Genomic DNA, 25,864 nt, shown 5'->3' on the forward strand with positions numbered 1-25,864 from the left:
CCTGCGAATTAATGCTGCTAAAATAGAGTTTTGATACCCGTGATGAGCAGAGCACAGATAGCCATTTTGGGTTTAATAACAGACAACAACAAATTTGGTTTTATTGTGAGTTTATAAGAGTGTGTTCTTCAGTAAACAGGTCAGTGTATAGTTTAGGTCATTTTTTTAGTATTAATTAAGTAGAGTGTGTTCCCAAGTATACAGGTTCGTGTTCATAAGGTCATAGATGGCAAGATATATCAAACACTGTTTTGGGGTGAGTCTAGTTGTAAAACAGACTTCCCTTAAACCACTTCAAAGTAGGCAAAACTAAAACCAAGACAAACCATAGCAATTTTAGTGTAAAAATTGATTTTAGCTTCATTACGCTTTACTTGGATGACTTATGGAAACATATACTTTTTTGTTAATACAATAGCAGTTTAAATGCTGATAAATGTTGCTGTTTGTGACATCTGTTATTCCTTCCGTTCTTTTAGTGGTACAGTATATCACATTAGGTTCATCTTCAGCTTTTACACGGATCAACGTACGTTACGTCTGCACTATAAATCCCTTTAAAATATATATTTGAACAAGATATATTACTTAATGCTGACATTATCATTAATGTATAAGTACTTATAGCTAATCTTTATTTACAAGAAATCAGGATATTCTTGCAATTATTATAGAAAGTAAAATTTACACTACAGCTACCATCAGATCTGAAGAAGACTCAATGATTAAATAAGAGAACTCTGATCGGAGAGTTGTAAGTTTAAAAACTTACAACGCTAAATTTCAGGGATTGATTTCCCACGGTGGACACAGTATATAGTCAGTTGTGATATTGGTGAAGAACAAGCAAACAAACAGTTAAATAAAAATGTTTTTATTTCGTTAAATTTTAAAATGAGGATGTTTGTTTATGTCGTTCAACATTGTTTTATTTTTGTTCAAAAAGTGGAAACGACCAAGAAACGGCAGTGGTAACAATGACAGTGGTAACAATGGCAATGGTAACAATGATAGTGGTACCAGGGAAAGGTGCATCGTTTTTCTCCCACTGGGCAAAATAAACAAACGTATGAAACAACAGCATAAAAAATGTATGTTTATAATTTTTACAACGTAATAATTTCTTTCCGCTACGTGTTATTTCAGTTTTATTCTGATATTCGTGCAAAGCTATAAAAGGGTTACTTACACTCCTTATTATTGGTCTGATATACTAGAGTGTGTGTCAATAGCACCAGCTGCTTATTCTGTGACTTCTTTAATCGAAAAGTTGGATTTGGACTTTTACTTTGATAACACACCTGACCTCAGTATGTGAAGCTCAAAGTTTTGTTGTTGGTAACGTAGCGTGAATCATGAACTCATAATTAGCACATACCCTTAGTATCACAACCTATTCATGTTTTACTAGGCGTGAAGTAACAAGTTTCAGCAGTTTACCATTACATATATTTTTGCTTGAACAAATATCTTGACCATTCTTTTTTTACTTGGCATCAGAAATGCTAAGATAAAAAAGTCATTTAATCTCTTGTTTTTTTAATGTGGTATTTTTTCAAAGCAGCTGTTGAAGGTCGCACTACGTAATCACGAGATTGTTACCAGACCAACTTCTACAAGTAATACTAAATAAATTATTTCACAAATTCGAAAAATAAAAAAGGTCGCAGAGAAACCAATAAAATTTCTTAATTAGCCACGTGGAGGTATTGTGACAGAGAAGAGAACCATACTGTGAAATACGAATTGAGTAGCATCTCTTTTTATCTGGAAATGAAAACTCAAATTTCTCTTAATGATCAGTCATTAAGAGTAAAACGTTTATCTACTAAGCTATACGCTAAGTCTCCAAGGTTGGAAGGAAAAATGTAATAACGCTACATTAGGGAACGCCTGAAAACGATTTTGACTGTAAATATTGCTTTAAGAGACATTGTAGGTTCTTTCCCTTTGCTTCAGATTGTCTTTGAACACACTCTTGGGTGATAATAATCAAATATTGTTAATTAAGACCTTAAATTATTTTTATTAGTTATCGTTTCATATAGCGCTTTTTTTTTTCTTGGATTCGCTACTTAATATTAAAGCGTTTTCAATCGTAATTAACTCCTTCAGGTTGATATAAGAAAGTTGTACAACACTAGAGTGTTCTATATTGGCCGTTAGAGAAACATTACTAGAACAAATAAAGACTATCTTCTCAGCTTGCTGCTTCGCTTCAGGAAATTTAGAATTCTATTAAACAAGTAAAGAGAGAAAAAAAAATGTAAATTGGCTCGAAGAGAAACTAAAACAGAGAGGAAAACAGTTAATTTTGAAACCCGAGAGAATATGAGATTATCATCGTTGAGAAATATATTGATGAAAGTACTTGATACGATATGCATACAAACACCAAATTAAATGTCTTAATTTATGAAGTGCAAAAATCCTGCTTTTAAACCGATTCCAGCACAACGTTTTGACTTGTACTTGACAATTCTGTCAGTATGTACAGGACATGAAAGTGATCATGTGAAAGAAAACATGAAACGTAGAATTTAGGTAATGTTCTTACAAGCCAAAGGAAGACTTTAAAAAGAGTGGGAGAGAAAGAAGGAAATACGTTTATATTATATCTACGTAGTTAAAATGAGTTTTGAGCGTAGATTGTACGCGCGATACCAAAGCTTAAGCAGGAACGTCATAAACAGATTTCTAGATCAAGTCGTTCTGATACTTCACTATAGCTTAGTAGGCCTTCCTTAGTAGGTCTTCCTTCTATAAAATGGTTTTGATGAAACTCAGCTTTCTATCTTACAAACATTTGGTCTATGGTATGTACGTTGATTTTATATGACAAGTGAAAATAATTATGCACGAGTGAGAATTAAGTTCGAGTATTTGGAGACCTTCTATTTATTCTCTAATGAATATTTTCAAATGTTTATATTAAGTAAAGGGCTAACTTCTCCGTAAAGTGTTAAACATTTCCAGTGATAACATAGTTCATTTCATTAATATTTTTCACGATGTAACTCCTTTGTTGACCAGTGTATACGTTTATTTGTACTTTACTAATTTTGTTTTTAACCTCACCAGTTCAATGAAACTTCACCATTTTGACAAGTGCACCTACCTTGTTGTACGTTCTCATCAAGTCCCTTGACACTTATAGGACGATTGTCTTCTCTTCGCCATGTGACTTTGGGAGTAGGGTAGCCTCTAGCCAAACAAGACAAGGTAATATTGGATCCCTCTCTAACCATTTCATCTACACTAGAACTTTTCAGGTCAATTTCCGGTGGAACTGAAAGTTAAAATGTCACAAGTACTGAGAAAATATAAAAAACTTAAAGTTAATAGAGGGAATGGATACGTCAGGCTATAATCTTATTTCATTATAAACTCAGAATTCAGTTACATTGTCGGATGGGCAGAAAAGCCATTGAATATATATATACTTATTTTTTCTTTTCCATAAGCGCAGCATACTGTCTTTATATATCATTCTTTTAGGGGTAGTCCAAAATGAGACAGATGGGATACAAATACTAGACAAATGCTTCAAGTCTCATCATCATCATGGTTAGTTTCTTTAACGTCCAGTCTGGGAGTAAAGTTTGGTGGCTTAATCTTCAACCAAGGATTTCGAGCATTTTTTGTAGTTCTGATTAAAGATTTGAGCACCATTCGATGTCTAGAACCAGTATGGCCGGATATGCACTACACTCCAAGTTATGAGGTTGCTAAACACATCGTCAAATCCAAAATCCCAAACAAACACGATAGTGGCCGCAAATGTTGTACAATACAAAATCTGGTTCCTCAGTTTTATAAAGCCGTTTTCTCCGCGGAGGTTAAACGAAACTTATTTGCCGCTGGAAGGTGGCTAAATGCGGTACCTGCTCGAGCACGAACACTTATTTTCTGCAAGAGGAACGCAGTCCGGTCTTACTCCCTAAATTTCACATCTTAGTGGCCGAACGCTAACGATAGTTTATCTCTTTTTGGGAGTAATATGTCGTCTTTTTATAATTATTAAAATATCGAACTCTTTACTGGAGTACATTTTTTTGGTTCTAACTTGAATAACGGAAACTGTAACAGTCCTCTGTAAATCGCCAACTCTTCAGAATTCACTCTTATTGACTGCCAGACAGGGTGTTCAGTGTCGTGTCTTTGTACGAAGACAGTGTTAGCTTACTCATCATAAGCGGCTTATTACTGAAAACAAATGCGGCAGCGCAATGTTAGTGGGGACTAAGAAGGGGGGGTATTCAAAATTTGGTATATTAGTTAGTTAATCTATGTGGAAAGTAGGTGTTGGTGAAATTCATCAGCGATAGAGTGTGCGTCCATAATACATATATAATATACAAAGTGCTCATAAACTAATTCTGCATTTTCAAAGAAGTACAACTTTGAACTCATTTAAACTTGCTCACGTCGTTTTGTTTACTGAAATTCCGAAGTAAGTGGTGTCCTTTATTCGGTGAAACTCAGTATTTGAGATTGGTTACGTCGCTGTATTATTTTCGTCAGTAAAATCATTTGATATCAGTTAAATTACACATTCCACTCATTCCGGCAATAACTCAGTATATTTATCCCATATGAAAATTACGTTAAATATTTAAGAACTACTGTTGATTACTACACTATTTCTTTTTTAATTTAAAATTAATTTTATGAGCAAAATTCTTGTTTTGAGCAGTTAATTTTTTTACAACCTTATGTCGTTTCCTCTGCTGAGTTCTTCTGTACTGTTGGAATATCGTTATTTACTAAAAACAAGGACAATACCTTTATACTGTAGTATTATTCATTCTTTACCTGACTTTGCTAAGTATATGAATTGCATAATATTCACAAAACGCCCATTTAAACTGAGAGCCGGTCTATTCTCATTACTTTACAAAAATTACGGCTAATTTTCAGATAGGTATTTATTATTAAACTGTGTGGTTTTCATCCACTTTATACTATTACAAAATAAAGTGTTCGAATGTCATTAAGTTAAAAACAACAACAACAAAGAAACAATAAGAGAGATTTCGTGATTAGAGAAGAATCAGGAAAACTGTTTGGAAGCTCAATAAAATCATTTTTAGTTTAGTTAGTGATGAAATCGACGTAATAAACACCTTTTCTTCAAAATACATTTATCGACAACAGTTAACGAAACTGGTGCCGTTTGTTTGAAATGCTTCACAAATTCCGGGAAGAAGCAGTGAAAGTTGCGTGTACTGTTAGGAAAACACAATTTCGGAACATCTAACACGAATAGTGATTTAGAAAACAAAACACAACTTGAAACATTTCCACTAGATAAAGGTGATTTTAAAAGAACTCACAAAAACGGTAACAAAGAGTCTATCCTGAAAACAAACAAGCAAAAGCAACACCAATAGAAACAGCCAGAATAACAAAATCTTAAATGAATCAACAAAGAACATACGGACCGTCACAAACGGGAATGAGCTTACATAATACATCCAGATATCCGACTTGACTCATCATTGGTACCGTGTTTAATTGACACATGTAACCCCCTTTGTCCGACTCTTGAACATGTCGAAGTTGTAGTACGAAGTTCTTGTTGTCGGAATGACTCAAGCTAATCCGATAGTTTCTGGTGATGACATTCTGGTGAATCGAGAGAATTGCTTTTGATTCAACTTTCAACCAGGCAGCCTGAAAAATAAACATATAAATTTAGCAGAGAGTTTTGGTTTGGTTGTTTTACAGCAAAGTCACATTAGTCTACCTGCTGTGTTCACTGCGGGGAATCGAACCCCAAGTTTTAGCGTTATAAGTCCAAAGACTTACCGCTGGCCCATTGGGTACGAGAGAGTTTTTTTTTTTTGAATTTCGCGCAAAGTAACACGAGGGCTATCTGTGCTAGCCGTCCTTAATTTAGCAGTGTAAGACTAGAGGGAAGGAAGGTAGTCATTACCATCCACTGCCAACTTTTTGACCAATCAACGAATAGTGGGATTTACCGTGACATTGTAACACCCACACGTCACAAAGGGAGAACATGTTTGATAGAATGGGGATTTGAACCTGCGACCCTCAAATTGCGAGTCAAGCTCCCTAACACCTGGCCATTACCGGGCCTAGGAATAGAGAGAGAGGGAGACAAACCTGGAAAATAGTGTTCAGCTTAACATTAAAGGTCAATGCGCTTAACATTGAAATCTTATTTTAAAACTATCCAATCATGTTAGTAAACAAATGTCATTTAAAAAAGATGCTGGTTGTGTTTCACAACCAAACATGAATTTTGCGTTTTAATTAATTAGTGACTACTTCATTATTTTTATTGAATTACTTTTTTGACAATAGAATAAACAGAAAACTAGTTTATATCATTTAGGAATACTTGAAACTTTTTCCATGACACAATCTTTAATTTTTGTATTACATTTATTTACACGGCGAAACGTTTTACTTTTTAGTATGTGGTGCGAGTCTCATACGATGTGCTGAATGGCCATGTAAGAAGTCTCTCAGATATAGAGCTACTGGTCAAAGAGAGGTCCGGCATGGCAAGGTTGTTAGGGGAACTTGATTCGCAATCTGAGGGTTGACGGTTCAAATCCTCATCTCACCAAACATGCTCGCCCTTTCATCCGTGGGGGGCGTTATAACGTACGGTCAGTCGCACTGATAGTTAGTAAAAAGAGATTGTTTTTCGAATTTCGCACAAAGCTACTCGAGGGCTATCTATGCTAGCCGTCCCTAATTTAGCAGTGTAAGACTAGAGAGAAGGCAGCTAGTCATCACCACCCACCGCCAACTCTTGGCTACTCTTTTATTAACGAATAGTGGGATTGGCCGTAACATTATAACGCCCCCACGGCTGAAAGGGCGAGCATGTTTGGTGCGATGGGGATGCGAACCTGCGACCCTCAGTTTACGAGTCGCACGCCTTAACACGTTTGGCCATGCCGGGCCAAGCAAAAAGAGTAGTCCAGTAGACAGTAATGACTGTATGCCATCCCTCTAATCTATCGCTGTTAAAGTATGGGTTCCTCAGCTACGACAGCGATAAGTCTACGGACTTACAACGCTAAAATCAGGGGTTTGATTTTTCTCGCTGGACACAGCAGATAGCCCGATGTGACTCTGGATGACTAGCACAGACAGCTGTGCGAAATTCCAAACACACTAAACTGTGTTAATAGATACGATACATGTATAATCGAAAGTTAATGCTACTGAAAAAAAATCTACACGTGAGTAACTAATGTATAAAGTGTTTTTTCATGAAATGTTAATGTAATCTGTAATCTACTTTTGTCTTCCCTGCTGAGTTTTCCTGTACTGTTGGAATTAATTACTCTTTTCGAAAAACAAATCTTACAATTTTATAACTTATATTTTCGTTCGTTTATAACCCGAATTCATCAAGTATTATGAATAACCCAGCTTTTACCGCACGCTCATTTATGGATTAAATAACGGTGGCGCTGTAATACAGGCAACGCTAAACTTTTTCATTCTTTCAAAGTAATTTTTTTTTTTTTTTTTTGAATTTCGCACAAAGCTACTCGAGGGCTATCTGTGCTAGCCGTCCCTAATTTAGCAGTGTAAGACTAGAGGGAAGGCAGCTAGTCATCACCACCCACCGCCAACTCTTGGGCTACTTTTTACCAACGAAAAGTGGGATTGACCGTCACATTATACGCCCCCACGGCTGGGAGGGCGAGCATGTTTAGCGCGACGCGGGCACGAACCCGCGACCCTCGGATTACGAGTCGCACGCCTTACGCGCTTGGCCATGCCGGGCCTTCAAAGTAATATCAAACTTTGTTTCCTTCATCACTCACTGATATATTTGGTGAAAATAGAAAATTTGGAGTTTTTTTTTTGTTTCAGCGAAAGACAGATTTAATTTAATTTGAAGTTGGTAGACTTTTCTTTGTAGTTTATAAAGCTCACTAGAAAAAAAAAATTGTAACGAATCATGACTAGTTTAAAGCTTTAATTTCTGTTTCAAACAGATATAGATTTAGCATACACTCGAGCGAACGTGAGTTTAAACGATGATTCTAATCTGATAAAGACGTAAAATCAAAGCGTCCGAAATAATAGATTACATTTTATGCACTCACGATTCTTGTAAAAAAATCAAACTGATTTATAGAATCCTGACATAACAAATTATGAAATTGTTTTTCATTGCTCCGTTTTAAAAATAAGTTATTATGGGTAAATGTATAATGGTAGCGTGTGAAACGTATTAGCTTTAGGACGCTAGACACTAGAAAACTGAATGGAATTTGTTGTCATGAAAGATGATTAATGAACTACCATTTCTGGTCAAAATAAACTTTTTTTCTCAAGCATAATGTTTTTTTTTATGATTAAAAGCACCGCTGCAAATTTTGACAGCTGCTCGGATATCAGTCAAATACAGTGGTTCACTCTAACACGGTTGGCAGACTGTCCACAAATCTTAGGTACACTGTGCATGATCGATACACTTCAGCAAATGGACCTATATGTGAAATTTATTTAGAAAGTCCAAGGACATTGATCAAGGCTTAAGAAACAACCGTCACAAGGAGAAATCGTAGAATTAAAAATCGAAAGAGTAGAGGCTCAAACACTTAAAAAGGTGTAGTTGATCTACTTGGAAAGAACTCTGTAAATTTGATGATTCATGGTTTTCGTCCCGTTACCACGAAAACGCGTATAAGGCTTTTTTGAATCATGTGTGCGCTGTAATTGTGACAGCCAAATCCCATTATCTGGCCAGAAAACAATAGCCCAAGAATTGGTGGTGAGTGTTGCGAGAAACGTTTACCATGAATAACTGTATAATAATGTTTGACACTTATTTGTTTGTTTTAATGGATTTTGCGCAAAGCTACAGAGAGTTACCTGCGCCACCTGCCAGTAATTTTTCAAGTGATAGATTAGAAGGGAGGTAGCTAGTCAGTACTACCTACCACCAACTTTAGTCAGACCAAATTTTACCATTATTTTGATTCTTCTCACTTATGTACCCAGAGTACAAAGCGTGTTTTTTTTTGGCGTAAATGGGTCACAGGTCACCATACACATGGGGGTGCACGTGGCCCTGTCAGTTGGCACACATTCGTAGTGTTCTGTAAAACCACTATATAAAGTAATACTTTAAACTTTTTTATTATAATAAATAGATAATATTTGGTTGCTGAACCTAGTGAAAGCTTTTGTTTTGATGAATGATAATTCTGAACTGAATTTTACTGTTAGCCATAATCAGACGTTGCATTTTCCTACGGTTCGGTTTGTTTTGAATTTCCCGCAAAGCTACACGAGGGCTATCTGCTCTAGCCGTCCCTAATTTAGGAGTGTAAGACTAGAGGGAAAGCAGCTACTCATCACCACTCACCGCCAACTCTTGGGCTACTCTTTTACTAACGAATAGTGAGATTGACCGTCACATCATAACGCCCCCACGGCTGAAAGGGCGAACATGTTTAGTGCGAGAGGGATTCGAACCTGCGACCCTCGGATTACAAGTCGAGTGCCTTAACCACGTGGCTATACCGGACATTTGCATATGGCGGTAAGGAAAGACATATTATTAAAACTGTTGTTTTGTGGAAAAGACAGCTTATGAGACACGAAGCTTTGGAATAACCAGAGGAAATCCCCAATAACCGTGGAACTAGAAATTATTTTAGGCAGGTTAGCTTAAATTAAGCTATGATACATTTTTTTTTTTTTTTATTAGTTATATAGTATGGGGTGCGAAAATACCGGATTCGATTTTATTAATCATCATTGTCTCTAAAAGCTTACCCTCAAATTAAAATTCTTTCAGGCAGGATTAGAAAAATTTAATGTATCAGACCTTGGGCGTGGTCAAATTCTTTAGTCGAAAGGGTTTGACCTACTGAGATCAAAATTATAATTACATATCAAATCGGTCAAGAGATGAAAGAGCTATGAGCCAAATGTTTGTATTTAAGAAAAGCAAGAACAATGTAACCAGTCTCAGAGCTTTTCTATGAGCTGCCACATCACGAAGAACGTAAGGGAATCTTCAATAGCCGCGGATGTAATTAGATCTGAAATCAGTCAAGAGATGGAGCTATGAGCTAAAAGTTTGTACTTGGAAAAACAACAACAACAAAACTCAGATCCTTTATAATAAAATACGGATATCTTACTTTCTATAGTAAGTACTACTGATGGACAGAAGAACAGTTTTACGTTTTTCTGATCTGATTTTCGCCATACTTTGTTCACTAGTTATGAATTAATTTTAACTGAAACAAGAATTGAAATTCCCTGTATCGAATCGGCCTGAAAAGGAACTTGTTATTTATATATCATATATTAAATAATAAATATATCATACAGCAGTTTGATAGATAATTTACATGAAATTGATTCGTGTATCGTTTCATATTTCAAAAGTTTTACCGAGATCATAAATTACATCAATAACTATAATACCCGAACCATAGGGTGTAGAATCAAATAACGTAATTTGTTCAGTAAGTGATATAAAATATATAAAAAGATACACACGAATGCATAACAAAATGCTTTGTAATAGTATTTAAAAAATAATAATTTAGTCCATATAAACATGATAAATCTATATCCTGTGTTTAATCCCCCATTTTTAGCTCACTCTTCAGATTCTTATAAAAGACGCCTCAGAAAATATATAATTGAAATTCTCTTCATATAGTGAATCAAATATTCATATAATGAATCATTCTACACGGCTTATTAAACAATTCAATTGTGATTCTTTATTGAAATCCAACAACACGTGTAGGCGCAATAATAATATAGTTTAAACAGAGCCCTCATTTTCTCAAGTGCTTTTAAGAATTGAAGTACAGATCGTAGAATTTATGGAAACATGTGTACTTCCTCGAAACCTCTCTAGAACTTTCAAACGACGTAATATAATCCAGAGAACTGCATCACGACTACAATTAAATTTTATTTAATACCAATGTGTTAAATATCTCGTACTTGATACAAACAGTTTTAAGATATACATTTAGCTCAACTAATGAGTCCTGGCATTGTCGAAAGATTTTCTGGGCAATGGTTTATGGTAAACAAACAAAATAGTAATGAATGTCCTTTTTATACACTTTGGATTCGAAATCCTTGTTAAGAGGAATGTGAAATAAAACATAATGCAATTCCTTATCATATGCCACTTTTCATACAGGCAGATTGATAAGCACTGTGTAATAGGCTTATGCGGGTATGGGATATATAAACTTCTATTTTATTACACGTTTTGCACCTGCATACTTTAATTGAATACATTCGCAGCTTTAGAATATGACATCATTCAATATATGTTAATAGGAGAGCGTTTGTGTGCATTTTTCACAATAAGTCTTTCCACTGCATATAATGACAAGCAAACTTATGTATCAATTACTCAAACATATGTGAGTAATTACATGCATGTATGTACGTTTGTTTATTTCTGGTTAAAAACGTAGCTATCCAAACAAAACCGTACTCTGCCTACCACGTGTATCGAAACGTAATTTCATGCAGCTGCACTACTGAGGGGGTTTCATATACGTATATATAAACTGAAAAATACTAATCTATTTTAAATATATACTTATTTTATTTGGCGTAAAAGTGTATATATACACAACCACACATACATATTTACATTTTAATTTCTTTTACTTATTGTTCTAGGAATACAAAAATGGTATTTTTACTTTCATACGAGCTAAAATAAAATACATTCAAGCTGTGGGACTTTGATGCAATGCAACGTGAAGTAAAAAAATATTTAATATCTTAACATAAAGCTCATGCATTATTCATAAAACTGTATGGTGAATCGGACGTATTAACTGAATCATTCATCGTTAAAGGTTAACATGTTCGAAGTTTTGATAAACATCAACATGAACATATGATATTTCTACAATGTTTTAACTGTTTATTGAAGATGGTAAGATCAAAACAGTGATAACGCAGCAGATGAAAGAAACATCGATTGCTTTAATACGATTATTTTCATTTTATTTTAACAATTTGTTGACGGTATTAAGATTACAACAGTTATAAAATACTGGATGAAAGAAACATTGTTTGTTGTAAAACGATTATTATTACTTTATTTTAACAATTTATTGACGGCATTAAGATTACAACAGTTATAAATACTGAATAAAATTAACATTGTTTGTTGTAAAACGATTATTATTAATTTATTTGAACAGTTTATCGACGATATTAAAATTACAATAGTTATAAAGTAGTAGATGAAAAAAACACATTGATGTAAAACGATTATTATTATTTTACTTTAAAAATTTATTGAAGGTCTGAAGATCACAAGAGTTATAGATAACTTGATGGAAAAATAGTGTTTACTGTAGAACCATTGCTGTCTCTTAATGAAGGATTTTTGGTACATCTCGGAGATTAGAAAGCATAATTAGTTATATTACAATAACAAGCTGTAAACAGAAACGTTTGTCAGAAATCGACGTTTCGACTTTTTCCAAGGATACATAACACAACTATCTCCCACAAAATACGAAACACATGGGTGAAAATGGAACAAAACTCATTAGTTTGTAAACTTTGCACAAACAACAATAACTATGTTCAACAGCTTCCCAGAAAAATATGTCTAAAATTGTATTTAACACTTTTACATAAGATGATGAGACGTAGTTATATTTGATTCTCTGTTACCATATATAAAGTGCAGAAAGAAAATCATGCTTGAATACACTACCATGGAGCAGTGGACATCACGGTTAGTACTACAAGGAACTTATGCCCAGCCTCATAATATTTTTCAGGTTTGCTATAATAATAATAGAATATTATTCAAATAATCTGATCTCGTTAGCATACGCAGTAACTACTATTAAAGTTTTCTTGTGAATAATTAAGGACATCGAGAAAAATAGTAAAGAAAGAAAGAGTTAGATTACATATTGACCAACATACTGTACAGGTCTATATTTGGGATGTCAGATTCAGCTTAGTTCTGTAAGTGTATAATAATTCTAACCAGTTGTTATTGACTGATTGGTGATCTTGAAAGGTTAAGTGAATGATAACTTTGATAACTTATAAAAAAAAATATTTTCACGCCTCAAGTATTTCTCTTCTATTCTTCAATAAAATACATTAGTACACTTGATGTTGAAGCACATGAAATATACAATGATTTCTTTTTTCCACAATATTGAAATTATAAAATCCAATTTAGAAGCATGTGATTTTAGTCGTAGATATCGAACTCGATATGTTGTGTATTCACTGCCACGACCACGTATAAAATAGGGTCTTAAAGATAGAAATCTCCGTTATTTGAAAGGTAATGAAGTTAAGCAAAAACGATTTTTCTTCACACACAGTAAACTATGAAGAATAATGAAATCATTTCAGTTTACAATCACCAGGCGTCGCAGTCCGAAACGTTGTGAATATTTTGCTTTCAACAGTATGTGTTGTAAAGGTAAGTGTTAGCTACAGAAATTCTGATTCATCTAAAAATTCAATCTAAATGAAGGTTCTTTATCACTAAGTTCCCATAATGACGAAAGAAAGTTTTTGATTTCTGAGTATCTGTACGCCTAACAGTAGCTGACGAAGAATGATTCTAATTATACTTGTGATAAAGAATTAGTGCTAAGTCTGTTACATTTTTAGACACCACAACCTTTATCTGGTCCCTTAGAGACTTTTAATGACTAGAATAGTGTTTAATAATAACACTTCCAACACACACACACTATCCGTCATATCGGTAGCCGACAAGATATTTTGCTCAATGAAAACCTTTCAAAATCGATTGTAATTTCGCACAAAGCTACATGAGAGCTATCTAAACTCGCCGTTCCTAATTTAGCAGCATAAGACTAGGAGGAAGACAGCTAGTCACTACCACCCACCACAAACATTTACTAACGAATAGTGGGATTGACTGAAATTTATAACGACCCCACAGCTGAAAAGGCGAGTGTGTTTGGTGTGACGGGAATTTGAACCCGCGGTCCTCATATCAGGAGTTTAGCTCCCTAATGATCTGGCCATGTTGGGGTTTTCAAAATTTCATTATTCGATTAGAGTAATTCAAGTATTGACAACATTACGCCTCTCATATATGGTATAAAGTTAAATGATTCCCAACGTATGGAGTGAAAAGAGTGAAAGTTAGACGTTATTGTTTTTTTCAAAGAAGTGGTGGACAGAAAATGATTGATACATGCTCTATAACTGCTTCTCAGTTGGGTGAATAGTTCACTCAGAGGTTAACGAGATCAGAATGATAATACATTTACTTGATTCTAGTTGTAGTTTAAAAATACATTTTATTTTATGTTGTATTCATTCTAATTGTAGTTTGATAAATACATTTTTTATGTTATGTTTATTCTAGTTATAGTTTGATACATTTATTCAAGTTATAGTTTGACAAATACATTTATTTTGTATTGTATTTATTCTAGTTATACTTTGATAAATACATTTATTTTATATTGTATTTATTCTAGTTATACTTTTATAAGTACATTTATTTTATATTGTATTTATTCTAGTTATACTTTGATAAATACATTTATTTTATATTGTATTTATTCTAGTTATACTTTTATAAGTACATTTATTTTGTATTGTATTTATTCTAGTTATACTTTGATAAATACATTTATTTTATATTGTATTTATTCTAGTTATACTTTTATAAGTACATTTATTTTATATTGTATTTATTCTAGTTATAGTTTGATAAATACATTTATATTGTATTGAATTTATTCTAGTTATGCTTTGATAAATACTTTTATTTTATATTGTATTTATTCTAGTTATACTTTTATAAGTACATTTATTTTGTATTGTATTTATTTTAGTTACAGTTTGATAAATATATTTATTTTATATTGTATTTATTTTAGTTATAATATTATAAATACATTTATTTTATATTGTATTTATTTTAGTTATAATATTATAAATACATTTATTTTATATTGCATTTATTTTAGTTATAATATTATAAATACATTTATTTTATATTGTATTTATTCTAGTTATAGTTTGAGAAATATATTTACTTTATATTTTATTTATTCTAGTTATAGTTTGATAAAAACATTTATTTTATATTGTATTTATTTTAGTTATAATCTTTTGTTTATTTAAATTACAATAAAGAATTTTACAGTTTAATTTAGTAGTTTTTTTTCGGACTGGGGCGCGTGAGTTGTTTGTTTCGAAAAACTTATATCGGTGAAGACATTGGAAGAGTTACATGTCTGGTTTGTTGTTTAAAAACATAGTTTATACTTTTGTTAGGACTATTAGAGCTGTTAAGTAAAAATCTGCAATCTAAAAATATACTATTAATGTCAAAATGTGAGAGAGATAGTTCTTCTTTAACGAAAAAGGAAGAAAGATATGTCTCTTTTTTTGTAAATTACGCCCGTATAACTTATCTCTTTTACATTCAGATCCATTTAGTTCAACTTACTCTGTAATTTCCCAGATTTTCCACGATGCAAGGAAACTCCACGTCTCGTCCAGCCGGAACTGTCACATTTGGAATAACTTCCGCAAATCTCGGCATGATCTCATTGCACTGCCCTGAAGGAAGAAGTTAACTTTAAGAAGATGTTTATATTAATTTTAACACTATTAATATTACTTATAACACTGTTCATACTATCTTTAAGACGCTATATATACTAACTTTAACATTGTTTATATTACGATTGTTCATATTAACTTTAAAACTGTTCATACTAACCTTAAAACACTATTCCTATTGACTTTAAAACTGTTCGTATTAACACTAATCATGTTAACTATGATATTTTTTTAAACTTTAATACGCTGTAATAATAACTTTAGAAACTATTCATATTAACGTTTACATTATCTATATTGATTTTAAGACAATACTCAAATCAACTTTAAAACAATGTTAATTTGAACGTGAACACTGTTAAACTGTATTTGAGAAACTATGTTCTTTAAAAAGCAGTGAAACGATTTAATATTTAAAATAGTAACATAAATTGAAATATTTTGTAAAGACACACACATTAATAAATTTTAAACAGTGTAAATAAAAGTGATAATAGAATAACATAGTGGAAAGCTCTTTTTTTAATCTAGAGAATTAATAGCACTCACAAATTATTATTATAAAATAAATTTAATTGTACGTTTGTACATATGAGATGGTCCCGAATGACTCGTCATTTTATATATCTTATGACGAGATGCATTAATTTTAAAATAATAACTATACAGTAAAACCAGTTCATTGATTTACAGAAGAAAACAGAAATAGAAATTGTTACAGTTATCTGTGATCTAGAAATGCAATTGTGTTTGCTAGCAGTCCAATACAAATACGGATTAAAAGCTTCATTTTCACGTATGATTTGACAATTTTAAAAAAATCATTTTGGAAAGAACGATTTGTGCAATGGATAATCTTGCTTCGAAATTGATACAGAGGTCATAGTTTAGTCCATCTAGAGTGCTAGTGAAATGGTCGAGTAACGAGTATTTTGTATTACTTATTGTGAGTGACGTCTTTTGGGTACTTTTGGGTAGGACATCTATTCAACAATGTGATTGACAAGAACTGAAACTTTCATAGAAAAATAGTAGAGCTATGAAGAACAGTTATCCTTATTGAATTTCCAGATGTATATAAAACAAGCACAGTTGAAGGGAGTCACTGGAACCTTTTCGTGTCAATGAAGTAGTCAGTTGGTTAATACAGGAGACCATAATAAAGACGAAGCTGAAACATCGCTCATAATCTGTCTTCCGCTCGAGTTCATTGGGAACTCGTGTATACGCAGTGTTTCGAAGTGTTTATAATTTTCACAAAAGTACATCATTTAAAGAAATGTTTAAAAGACTAAACTAGGAACTCACTCAACATTTTTTCTTCTAAATATTCATCTGCAGGATTTGGAGTTTCTTTTGTTCTTTAACCTACCTTCTATTGATCTTCTCTGGTTTAATGTGAGCCTACAGAACTGTCTTTTCGTGAAATACAACCGAATCTTTTCACAAATCGTTTTAGTTTCAATTCCCATTCAATTAGAGTAAGAATAAAAGATTTGTCACTGATTGTTTTTTTTCTTCTCATATTAAAGCAACGCAACGAGCTATTGAATAAACATGGTACCAGCATACATAATGTATTTCCTTATTGTGTTTGAAGTTTCTATAGCTACAAGTCAAGTAGGACCTGCTTAGTGATTTCGTGTATTATTTGTTCTCCAAGATCACGCATGTTTGTTAACTCCAGAAAGTATTGAAAACAAGTGAATGGAACCATTTTATCGAAAAACACTTAACAGTACCAAATGTTAAAGGAAATCAATGTTTAGCTAGGACAACCAAATGACAATATAGTTAGAATTCACTCCAGCAACTGAAGTTACGTGCCATTCGTCTACATATGAAAAATGATTTGAAAATGTTATCATGTTAATGTATTTTGTATCACGTCTTGTTTTTCTCTTGTTTGTTTGTTTTTGAATTTCGCGCAAAGCTACACGAGGGCTATCTGCGCTACCTTTAAAGAAAAAGACATCACAACTATCTTTTGCATTTTGGATTATAAATACTCACGACATATTCCTTTATATTTATACAGGATAGTCAAATATATCTGAAACCAAGAGGCATCTCAATTAACTAAATAAGATACGACTGAATATTTGAGTTACCATGGATATAAAGTTACCATTGTTACTCCATTAATGATGTTCCTCCTTTTAGTTGTATTTTTTTAATTTAAATTTCTGAGGAATAAAATGAATCGAGAATAAGATAGCAAAGGACATTTGGTCATATTTATAATTACTTGAAAGGATTTTAATTTCATTAATGTACTAAATAAGTAAATATACGATAATTTATGATTATTAATTAATTATAGTAAATTAAGCTTTGGTTGCTGATCTACCCTTGTCTTTAAGAGAGTTCTGAAAAGGATTATATGTACTAGCAGGGGTCAAGATTCGAGCTTAAGTCGTCTGGTTAGAAAGGCTGTTTTTGTTATTTCTAGGTGTTAGGGTGTGTAGTTTTTGTGGGTATATTTAGTTGATTTAGTTTGAAAGTTAGGATAACCTTGATATTTTCCTAGAAACCATTCTGTTCAAGCCTTAATAGGGAAGACCAAAGTCAAATGGATAATACATCAGTTTTTCTGACCAGAAAATAAAGGATCGAACCTCGGTCCCTTATACAGCTCTTTTTAAGACATCCCACAATAGTAGTTGAAACTTAGAAAAGAAATCGCTGGAATATAGTAATGGAAAAGAAACTAATTAGCGTTATTGTAAGCCAATAACCAAGACAGCGACTGTTACCAAAAAACGATAACAAGTACATAAAGATAAATTATATACGTTATAACACCACTTGTTAACTAATATAACTTATTAAAGGATTTAAAGAGTAAGTTGCATATAGTTCCCCAAGTAAAACAAAGAAAGCAGTTAGAAATAATGTATTTGTTTTCCTTTTACAACATTTTAAGTTTTAATCTGTGCAAATAAAAAACTAAAATAATCTAAAGACGATTATCAGATACAATGTAAACATGAAGTTCCATAACACGGAGAGAAAAGATAATTAAGACTTTATGTTTTAACTTTACTTACCGTATTCCATATAGTTAGGCTAAACATTTGATGGTAATACGATTATTCCTTATCTATAATTAAATGAAATATTCATTTATGTCTTGAATAATAGTTTGTTTTGTTTGTTTGTTTTTGAATTTCGCATAAAGCTACTCGAGGCTATCTGTGCTAGCCGTCCCTAATTTAGCAGTGTAAGACTAGAGGGAAGGCAGCTAGTCATCACCACCCACCGCCAACTCTTGGGCTACTCTTTTACCAAAGAATAGTGGGATTGACCGTCACATTATAACGCCCCTACGGCTGAGAGGCGAGCATGTTTGGTGTGACGGGGATTCGAACCTGCGGGACGACCCTCGAATTACGAGTCGAATGCCTTAACCACCTGGCCATGCTGGGCCCTTTAATGGAAAGCAATGCGCATGTGACCACCACGAGGTCGAACTCCAAGATTTAGTCTTATTGGATCTCAAGCGTGCCACTGGGCCTGCGGGGAACTGATTTAGTGAAGAGTCATTTCGTATTTCTGGGGATATTCTCGTGATATGGATATCTAAGGCATATTAATTGATAACTTCATTCCAAATGGCATGGTTGAAAACAATGAAAAAACCGTTATTCGAAATGTAATATGGTCGATTATATAAAATGTAATTTTGAGCAGATATATTTATCTCACTAAGATTCACCGTTGACTTCAGTTGTCTTTGACTATAAACATCAACGTTTTAGGGATAAATGAAATCTTTAAAAGAGTTCGTAAACCTCTTTACGCTTAAGATATTCAGATATGTTTTATATAGATACCTATCACAGTTTATCAGTTTCATCAAAAAACAACACTGACGTCTAATATATTTCATAACAGTTTAAAACTTTCTGTTAACAAAAAAAAAGTTATTTCCTTTAACCACTTCCGCCTGAACAATCATGTTTCATTTGTATTAAGTTGCCATATGTAAGTTTGAAGGGAATGTTTTTTTTCTCTGGGGTGGAGGGGTGGAGGGGAGGCCTTAAGGATTAAAACTATCATCAATCAGACGCGCGTTTTATAGCTAGTCCTTCTTTTTTTATTTCACTGTGTTCATCTTTCCTTTCTAGAAGGTAGCTAGCTCACTGTTGAACACAAGCTTATTGAAAGAGGAAAAACCTTTCCAAAGCGTACACGATAGTTTTGAAGGGAAATGTATAAACAGCGCAGCTATGTACGTCAAATAAATTATATGTAGACCTACATAAAGAGATGAGACACAAAAGCAAAGGAGAAAGAATGCAAAATATAAGCTTATCACTGACGACAAGATAAAAAATCGTACCAGGCTTAGCAGTCGCAATAAAGCATTTCTTCTAAACTAAAAAGAAACTTATAAAACATACTTGTTTTACGAATCGTATTTACTTACAATTTGATGTCTAAATCACTAAAAAAACAAGACTGGCTGCAACATTGCAAGTTTGATTTTAAACCGATTTACTAATATATGTAATTGGATCAAAGAACAAAAACAAATAACACCAATCAATGATAACAATGATTTCTTCAAACAAAACAAAGTAGAGCGGTTGAGCCCGCCACCTAGTGGCACAACGGTATGCTTGCGGATTTATATTGATAGAAACTGAGTTTAGATAGCTGTGGTAGGCAGAGAACAGCGTAGTTTTGTACCTAATGACAAACAAAAGTTGAATCGTATATTGAACGCGTTTTTGTGAATTTCATTTTATATTGTTAAACGCTTGTACAAGTAATTGTTGCTTGCCACTTCGTCTAGGAGGAACATCTTTCTTATTACGCAGGTTTATGACGTTATCGTGTTTTAAGAATCGTTATATTTAGGTGATGCCTGAATGATACATCGAAAACAATTTTGTGTGTGTAAACTCTGTTTTCAAAATATACAAAATAGATTATTTCATTTGTATCGGTGGTATGCTGTTTATACAAATTTGAACGATCTAAAGGAACTGTGTCCAACCAGTCTGATGAGCTCTGATACTGAGTGAAATGCTTCGTCAGCAACAAATATGACAGACATGATATTGTCGAAATGCTAATATACATTGTTATTCTCGAAAACATCCGAGATTAAAGTAAAAAATAATAAGGAGACGACTCTAATGTTCAACACTATTGTTCAAAGCTAAAAACAAGAACGAAAGTTAAAAAGCTATTACTGTTATTAAATATTTGCACAAGAACAGTCAGTTGATCATATTAAATAAACTTAATACTATTGCCTTAAAACAGATGTAACTGATTATAATCACGCTTACAAAAACGTTCAAATCTTAGCAATTGTTACTCCAATAAAATACAAACTTTGTTTCTGATGTGAAGTCATTTAATACTTGAATTGTCTGAGACATTCCTTGATGTAATTTTACTACGAATTTTTATCATAGCAGAATATAAGTCTGTGTTCTTTCATGCTTTTTATCATACATTTCAAGAGGGTTTGTTTATCATAGAATTTTCGCGCAAAGCTATAAAAACGTTAAATTTGCTTTATTGCCTCTAATTTTGAATTGATAGACTAAAAGAAAGACATCTAATCAACAACACTCACAACTTACTCTAAAGCGACTGTTATTTGACCGAAGAATACGATTTGAATATCACTCTTAGAGAACTTCGATATTCCCGAACTGCGAAAGGTGTTTTTTTCGACTAAGAAAACCTAAAAAAGTGTTTTACGACGGAATTATATTGTTTCTTTGAAATTAAGCACAAAGCAACACAGTGGGCTATCTGTGCTCTGCTCACCGGGGGTATCGAAACTCCGATTATAGCGTTGTAAGTTCCCAGATATGCCGCTGTGCCATTTAAAACTGATCCTTCTGTTAAAGAATGAGTGCCTCTATGTATTCGATTTTCGAAGATCTTTTTATATTCATTGAGTTTTGTATTGATTTATTGAAACAATGCTATTATATCTTCATAAGTACATCAGTCGAAGTATACGAACTTTTTTAAAAATGATTTGTCTCATGTCATATTTACAAAGTATAATTTTTTTTTACCCGAAAACAACTCAGTTATCGTGGATTAAAAAAAATCAGTATCGGTGATATATTGGCGTAATATTTAGCCTGCTGCTAGGAACGGTTTTGATTACTTGGAAGATTGATTGCTAGTAACAAACTATGGCTAGTCTGGTATTTTGAAATTCAGTATCTGCCATGTTGTTTTTCACCCACCTCTCAAAAAACAGTTGACTGCACTTTTTTACATATTAAAGTTTGTGGTGTATATAAAATAAATCATAAGTTTAAAATAAGTGGAATAAAACAATTGGGGTTTATAAAATGAAACAATCAGAAACCTCTCAGTGCTTTTCTTTTAGCAACACTAATTTTATTAGTTTATAAATTTGTTTAAAGTATTACATGTCAGAATGAATAGATGCATTTTATTTTTCAATTTTACAGTTCAATTCGAGCCGAGATCCTATGTAATCCAGTACAAAAGATAACACCCGAAATCGTTGCGTCAAATATTTCAGATTACGTGAAACGTATATTTAAGGTTTGGTTTGTTTCGAATTTTGCGCAAAGCCACTCGAGGGCTATCTGCGCTAGTCATCCCTGATTTAGCAGGGAAGGCAACTAGTCATCACCATCCACCGCAAGCTCTTGAGCTACTCTTTTACCAATGAATAGTGGGATTGACAGTAACATTATAACGCTCCCACGGCTGAAAGGGGTAGCATATTTGGTGTGACGGGGATTCGAACCCTCGACCTTCAGATTACGAGTCAAGTACCTTAACCATCTGGTCATGCCGGGATGAAATTTTTAAATACGCTTTAAGGATACTATTTTTCACAAAAGTTCGAAGCTTAAATCACGTTTATTTTTAATTATATTATCCATCCAGTGGTGGCTTAACGGTAAGTTTGAGAGCTTATGATGCCAAAAATTGGGATTCGATACCGCAGTGCGTAAAGTATAGCTTTGTATTTAAGAAGAACAAAAGCTCAATTAAATAACAAATTTGAAAAACAAGTAATCAAGGTTTACAAATTCCTGAGAATAGTTCGTTTCGTGTTACTTTTAAAAATATGCACATATATATATATATATATATATATATATAGGGCCGGTATGGTCAGGTGGTTAATTCACTCGACTTAATCTGAGGTCGTGGGTTCGAATCCCTGTCATACCAAACATACTCGCCATTTCCGTGGGGGCGTTATAATGTGATGGTCAATCCCACTATTCGTTGGTAAAAGAGTAGCCCAAGAGTTGGCGGTGGGTGGTGATGACTATTTGCTTTTCCTATAGTCTTACACTACAAAATTAGGGGCGGCTAGCGCAGATAGCTCTCGTGTAGCTTTGCGCAAGATTTAAAACAAACCAACTGTATATATAGATATAAAGATGAAATGTATGTTTCTTTGTATTCCAACCCTTCTGAGCCTCCCGAAATAATCTCAATCAAAATGCATATGTAAACACTATGATCTGTGGCAAATGTCCTAAAAGGTTCAAAATCAAACTTCGTTTCTATTTCTATTTTGTAAAGTCTGATGGTAAATTGCTCTCGACATATTTAGTCCTCAAACAATATTTGCAGGCTGATGCTTTAGACAATGCCAAATATTGTAAATAGTTTCAAGTTTCAAGGATGAAAGTTCCAAGATTGTTTGTCAAACAACCATGATTTTATCAAAGAGATGTAGGATGTTGAAGAGTAGGATCACCTCAAAATCTTTATTCGTTGGTAGATGGAAACAAACTGAAAGTTGCTGGATTGTTTAAGAGATTCAGTGTATTCAAGGGTAGATTCACCTCAGAAACTACAAATGTTATACACGAAGAAGTTTTGTTATAATTTTAAAATTTTAAGATAACGTTCACATTCAACATATTACAGTAAAATATATGATCCATATTAAACTGACAATTTTAATTAAGTTTACACATTCTCCGTCAGTTGACGGGTGTTGCAACTTGTATGTTTATGAAAAGAATAAAAAAAAAAGACTAGTATCTTCGAGGAAACAGGTCGGTCGAGCAAGACATGAAATTGTAGAAAGAAAGGAATATAGCAGTATTTTTCACACCACCCCTTAAGGCCATGTAACATGTGGAAATCACGTTCTTTTGGACGAAGGCCGAGAATCTTTTTGAAGCTGTATTTGTTTGGCTAAAATAATATTATCACAAAAATAACGTTGAGAACTTAACGACATCTTGTTATTTGCTTTAGGTTATCGATTTGATACCAGAATCCTTTTTTGTTTTGTTTCTTGTCTCAGCAAATTAATTTTGCTTTGTAAGGTTTTATCTCGTCATGGTTAATTCTAGCTAAAAGAATTTATTTTCACTGCAATTCCTCAATCTTGTACATTAATGTGATTCCATAAGCACCGGGATTTATAAAATAAAATTATGTTATTTTCGGTATTGTGCTAGTATTTTACGTACAGGAGAGGTGTTACTAATATTCCTTGATTTGTTTCTTTTCGCAGTAGCAATCCGTAACCAAACTGAAGGACAATTTTTAACCAAAGCGTTGTCTGGATTAAACCTCATTAAAAACTAGAGAGCTTTCTACTAATCCATAACTTTGTTTTGAAATTATTTTGCATCTAAAAGGTATATCTTATTGATAATTGATAACAATGAAACAGTGCAGCTGAAATTTCTAAGTAATTGTACTTGGAAATGTGTTTCTTGGGGGTCCGAATGTAAAATGTCACGTTGATGTGATTTTCTACAGCAATACCCATGACTAGTATTTGAGTAACATATGCAGTCTTTCCATAGTATCTTATAAACACTAATTACTGACTGTATTATTGTTGTTGTTGTACGTTTGATGACAAGCATATAGGAACGCCAATTATGCCTACTGCAAAGATCGAACCTATATTTCTAGCGTTTTAAGCCCTCAAGTTAACACTAAGCTAAAGAAGGGGGCGCATCATTGATGACAGTTTTAGGGTTAGGAAAGTCAGACTTTTTGATGTTACCAACATTTCTCACTAATAATTGTCCATCAAATATTTTTGCTTTAACTCATTATGTATTTTTTTTAATTATGACTAGTTATGTTTTAATTGATTCAAAATTTTCCAAAATCGAAGTAAACAACATAGTTTTGCATGAAGAATTCTGAGATTATAGTGTGCTCACAAAGGTGAGTGTTTTTCATCATAGATTCATCGAAGCTCTTGAAAATTGTCTGTGATGATGTGGTGTAAAAAAAAACCACTGGCTAATCCACCTTCGTGAGGACTTCAAAAAGGTTCTTATAATAGAGGGACGAGTCTTTTAAAAAGAATGCTTTAAAGGATATATTTATCTAATTTGAGCACATTTCTTCACAGCCAGATTAATCTATAGAAGATTTTTCCAGTTGGCAATCGATTTTACTTGTTGATAAATACATCCCATATAAAAGGGATTTGCTTAATCGTATGTAAACAAATTAATCGGATTAATATTTAGAGGATTGTACTTGCTAGTTATCAGAGGATAATACATGTTAAACATGTTAAAATTATTTGAAAAAGATTGATGTAATATCATGTTGACATTTCCAATGACAGAAAGGATTACCTTCCAAGGTGAACTCTCCGTAATCTGTGGACAAGCCACCAGGATGCAATGTATACTACGTTAAATAAAAACCGCTTGTTTTTAAGCGCAAATCTACACAATGTCCTGTTCATCAAGGGTTATCGAAACCCGATTTTTTTTACATTGTTCGATCTCAGAATTATCGTTGAGATATCAGGGCAATAGACGTCTGTATGTATGAACGAGGTAAGTAGGTGTGAATGAAATTAAGTCATTATAAGGACTCGACTCATAATTCTAGGGCCGGAGTTCGAATCCCCGTCACACCAAAGATGCTCGCCCATTCAGCCGTGTGGACGTTATAACGTGACGGTTAATTTTACTATTCCTTGGTAAAAGAGTAGCCTAAGATTTGGCGATGGGTGGTGATGACTAGCTGCCTTCCCTCTAGTCTTACAGTGCTAAACTAGGGACGGACAACTCAGATAGTCCTCATGTAGCTTTGCCCGAAATTCAAACCAAACCAGACGTTCCTTGTAATTAGAAAATAAGGTAAAAATCGTTCCTTATAATTAAAACTAATTTTGCATTTTTCAAAAATAAACATTATAAGGAGTGTGAGGAAAACATGGAATACAACTGTAATAGACCACTTCTTGAACTGTTGCTTGAAACAACAATAGTAATAGGAAAACTTTTAATAT

General features: G+C 33.2%; 1 protein-coding gene across 2 annotated transcripts in view; it reads right to left on the bottom strand.

Moving 5' to 3' along the window:
- LOC143239556 (lachesin-like) overlaps nucleotides 1-25,864 on the bottom strand; it is a 134,995-nt gene that overhangs the window by 42,136 nt on the left and 66,995 nt on the right. For both annotated transcript variants that reach the window (XM_076480740.1, XM_076480741.1), the window contains exons 2-4: nucleotides 15,485-15,597; nucleotides 5,469-5,676; nucleotides 3,119-3,289 (exon numbers count right to left, since the gene is read on the bottom strand). In XM_076480740.1, coding sequence (XP_076336855.1) covers nucleotides 3,119-3,289; nucleotides 5,469-5,676; nucleotides 15,485-15,597 — 492 coding nt within the window. The remainder of the gene's footprint in view (nucleotides 1-3,118; nucleotides 3,290-5,468; nucleotides 5,677-15,484; nucleotides 15,598-25,864) is intronic.

The sequence above is a fragment of the Tachypleus tridentatus genome, chromosome 13, assembly GCF_004210375.1.
Source record: "Tachypleus tridentatus isolate NWPU-2018 chromosome 13, ASM421037v1, whole genome shotgun sequence".
NCBI lineage: Eukaryota > Metazoa > Arthropoda > Merostomata > Xiphosura > Limulidae > Tachypleus > Tachypleus tridentatus.